The sequence below is a fragment of the Laccaria bicolor genome, genomic scaffold, assembly GCF_000143565.1.
Source record: "Laccaria bicolor S238N-H82 LACBIscaffold_178 genomic scaffold, whole genome shotgun sequence".
Taxonomy (NCBI): Eukaryota; Fungi; Basidiomycota; class Agaricomycetes; order Agaricales; family Hydnangiaceae; genus Laccaria; species Laccaria bicolor.
Genome location: NW_001890037.1, coordinates 1,889 through 5,520, shown reverse-complemented (window position 1 = coordinate 5,520; position 3,632 = coordinate 1,889). Strand labels below are relative to the sequence as shown.

Below are 3,632 nucleotides of genomic sequence, written 5' to 3'. Positions count from 1 at the left end.
ATACAGATAACAGTGTAATGGAGTTTAGAGATACAGTTGACAGTCCAGTGGAGTCCAGTTTTGTGTTGGATACAGTTGGCAGTCCAGTAGAGTCCAGTTTTGTGTTGGGTGCAGCAGTGGAGTCCAGTCTAGTCCAGTTTTGTGTTGAGTACAGCAGTGGAGTCCAGCCCAGTCCAGTTTTGTGTTGGATAGTCTAGTGGAGTCCAGTTTTGTGACAGTATGTAGTGAAGTCTCAATATATAGTGAAGTCCAGTGAAGGCTGGTGGAATCCAGTGGAGTCCATGTGGATTGCATGGGGGATGGTAAAGTATTGGCACAATGCATCACAGTCCTGACCACAACTCTCACGAATGGGTTCTGATTTCTGCTCAGCCCCAGGTAAGCACCGTTATTCACACTTATTTTCCTTTATTTTCAACAATTGTTGCAGCTACTTCTGTGGATGCAGAGCAAGCATTCTCCACTGGTCACCATCAGATCAATTTTACCCAGCACAATATCAACTCTCAAACATTCAAAGCAGAAATGGCTCTTGGATCCTGGATTAAATCCCCCCTCTACCCAGGCTTCAATAAAGTTACACAAATGATTGAAAAAAAGATGGACAATGATTTCTTTTCCTCTTGAATAGCTTTTGTAACACTTTACGTCACCAAAATTGTTCTTTCAATACCTCTACCTAAATATCAAGTTTCAGAGTGGCCAAGTCATGCTAATACACACCCCAAAACACACTCTGTGATCAAGGCTCAGTCACAGCAGCATTATATGAGGGGAAAGACATCAAATTATGATATATCAACTTGTGTAAGAGGGCCATTGCAAGCATGGCAGATACGAGTCCTTTTTATATTCAGGAAGCCACAATGCAGCACCACAGCATTCACATTTTTCATTATTTAGGAAACTGGGCATGTGACCACCTCCTGAAAGCCCATCAGATCTATACCCATTATATATATATATTATTGCTATTTTTTATTGGACAAATTGTATATTTCCATGTATATAAAATACTGGACCTTACAGAGAGTCCCTACCTTGAAAGCGACAATAAGTACTATGCTCCATTTTTCACTAAATTTTTCCAGTCCTTTATAGCTATTTTTAACTAGATTATTATGTATGGAATTTTCTTCTGGACCCTGAACATGCTCCACAGTATTGCACAAACAGTGAGCATCTTCCTTCAATTTCCTTCTGATTTTTCTACTATTATATTGCCATTTTTTGATTCAAAAAGTGCACATTACCTCAGTTGAAAATATGCCATGTACTCTGAAAATGGTCCCCAACATTGTCATCAACAATGCATATTGTCCCCCATTTGTTCCTGATTTGTCTTCTGTTTTTATCACTATTGTTCCTTTCAAAAAATGTTTGACAACATCATCAAACCATCAAATCTTATGGGAAGAAAGGCAAGATTCAGTGTTAGAAGTACTGAAAAAATCCTTGAGATCAGAGAGTAACAAACTAGTGTCTTTATAAACTCAGAGGACTCATAACATCATTGCTAACAATGAGCACCATATTCCAACTTTCTCTGATTTTTGTGTTATTTTCTGGCAATTGTTGAATAAATTTCCATATAAGGAAATGCACCTGAGACCCTTGAAACAGTCCTAACATCAACATCAACAGTTAGCACCATTCTTCAATTGTTTTCCATTTTTTCTGCCATTTAATTGCTATTTTTCAGTTGGACAAATGCTGAGTGCCATATACGGAAATTTACCAGAGACCCTGAGAGTGTTTTCAAATGTTGTCACCAACAGTGAGCACCATCAGCCATTTTCTTCTAATTTTTGTGCCAATTTATTGCTACTTCTTTATTTGAAAAAGCTTGCATTAGCTTGATTTTGTGCAAACATATATCTATTTGTGCACATAGCTTTTATTACATAATATACATAAAAACAAACTGTATTTTTCTTGGTGTTTTATTTCATTTATTTTAGATTTTATGTTGGTGAGCTTCAGATTCTTCTTTGAAAAAGTATGTTTATTTGGACTTTGACCTTATTACATAATGAATTGTATACAGGTATGATCCCTGAAATTTTACATTTTTTCTGCATTTTATTTCATCTGAATTGGACTTGATTTGGTAAAGTTACACATTTTTCTTTAGGCAACGCTTGGAACTCAAGAAGCGATGACGCACGAACATTTCCCGATCGCTTGATGGGGGACAGTTTCGTGCGTCATAGTAGATCTCAGATCAGTTACCATTTTCGGTAATAAATACAGATTCATGTATAACTCAGCGAGTTTTGATCCAAATAATGGGGAGGCGCAATGCCTGCGAAATCAATTTGTGTTTGCACCTATTTGGTCTCCCTATACATGGACGAGAATCAAGGAAAATCAATATTCTGCATGACCCAGCACAATATCCGGAAATATTGATATACAAATTGGGACTAAAACAAGTTTTTTAGGGAATGGCCCGAGAATTTCCAATGCAAGTCAATGATGAGGTGTAGATATCTCCCTGATCTATGGGGAGCAGTAAGATTATTTTTGATATTCTCGGGCCATTCCCTGAACAATGAAAAATAAAGTGTAGTCTTACTATAAAGTGTAAGGCCCATTGCCCGTGCAAAGTAGTTATTTTGTTTTCAAAACTGCCTGCGAAATGCGCTAAATTAGATTACATAATCACGCGAAGGAGGTGTCGCGTCGCGTCAATGCGTTGATGATACACATTCTCAATGACTATTAGGGCCACTCTACATTATCTCTACTACCCAAATTACTCCCAGAAACTTTTCATGACGCAAAGCATTGCCCAAAGGCCAAAAGTGGTGCTCCAATGCACAAGGCAGATCTCGCTCGTTGGCCCAACAGATGTGACAAGGAAGCGGAAAACATGGTGTCTTCATTTGGAAAATTTTATATGACCTCAAGCATGAACTATCTGACTACAAACAGCAGATAAAAGGCCAGAAAACAAGTCTCATTTTATGACTTTGACAAGACTCTGACTATCATGATGACCTAGCATAGTCACCAATTCAATTTTACCGCACATTCACATTGTGATCTAACATACATACATTTACTATGCCTTTACCAGCCTAGAAATTGTAGTGGAACACGAGGAAATTATTTGGGAAGATAAACGAGACATTTGGCAGGATTTGTGTGGCTGTGCACTTAGTCATCCGGTCAAATCAGTTGCAGGCATTGCGCCTCCCCACAAATAACATGATTTCTTTTGTGATGGGTACTCCTCATTTCCGTGGTCATGGTGATGTTATGTTCCTGGTAAACAAACACAAATAAACAGTTGCAAAAACGAAATAGATGATAGATTTTACATCTGATCAATTAAATGACTATTGATATACAGGTTAAACAGTAACAAATATTCACAAATAAGTGGGAGTCATTTCAATGTTGATTTTGGGATGTTATAGGGTGCACAGAATCTCTAATTGAGCTATAGCATGTATTTCTGAAGTAGATGACATGATCTATTTCCTTTTTAAACAATCTTTGCCACAATATACAAATGCAGGGGGCAGATCTCAGGGGGTAAGTTTTAGATCTCATCTCTCATCTCTTGTCCTCTTGGCATCACAGATTCTGACGACACATGAAACTTCCCCCCATCAAATGATCGG

The 3,632-nt window shown here is 37.9% G+C and overlaps 1 protein-coding gene across 1 annotated transcript; it reads left to right on the top strand.

Moving 5' to 3' along the window:
• Nucleotides 1–350: 350 nt before the first annotated feature.
• LACBIDRAFT_299539 (uncharacterized protein) lies at nt 351–627 on the top strand (the record flags this gene model as incomplete). The annotated part of the gene is made up of 2 exons (XM_001890801.1): nt 351–378; nt 431–627. The coding sequence occupies 2 exons, from the start codon at nt 351–353 to the stop codon at nt 625–627; spliced, it is 225 nt and encodes a 74-aa protein (XP_001890836.1).
• Nucleotides 628–3,632: the final 3,005 nt, after the last annotated feature.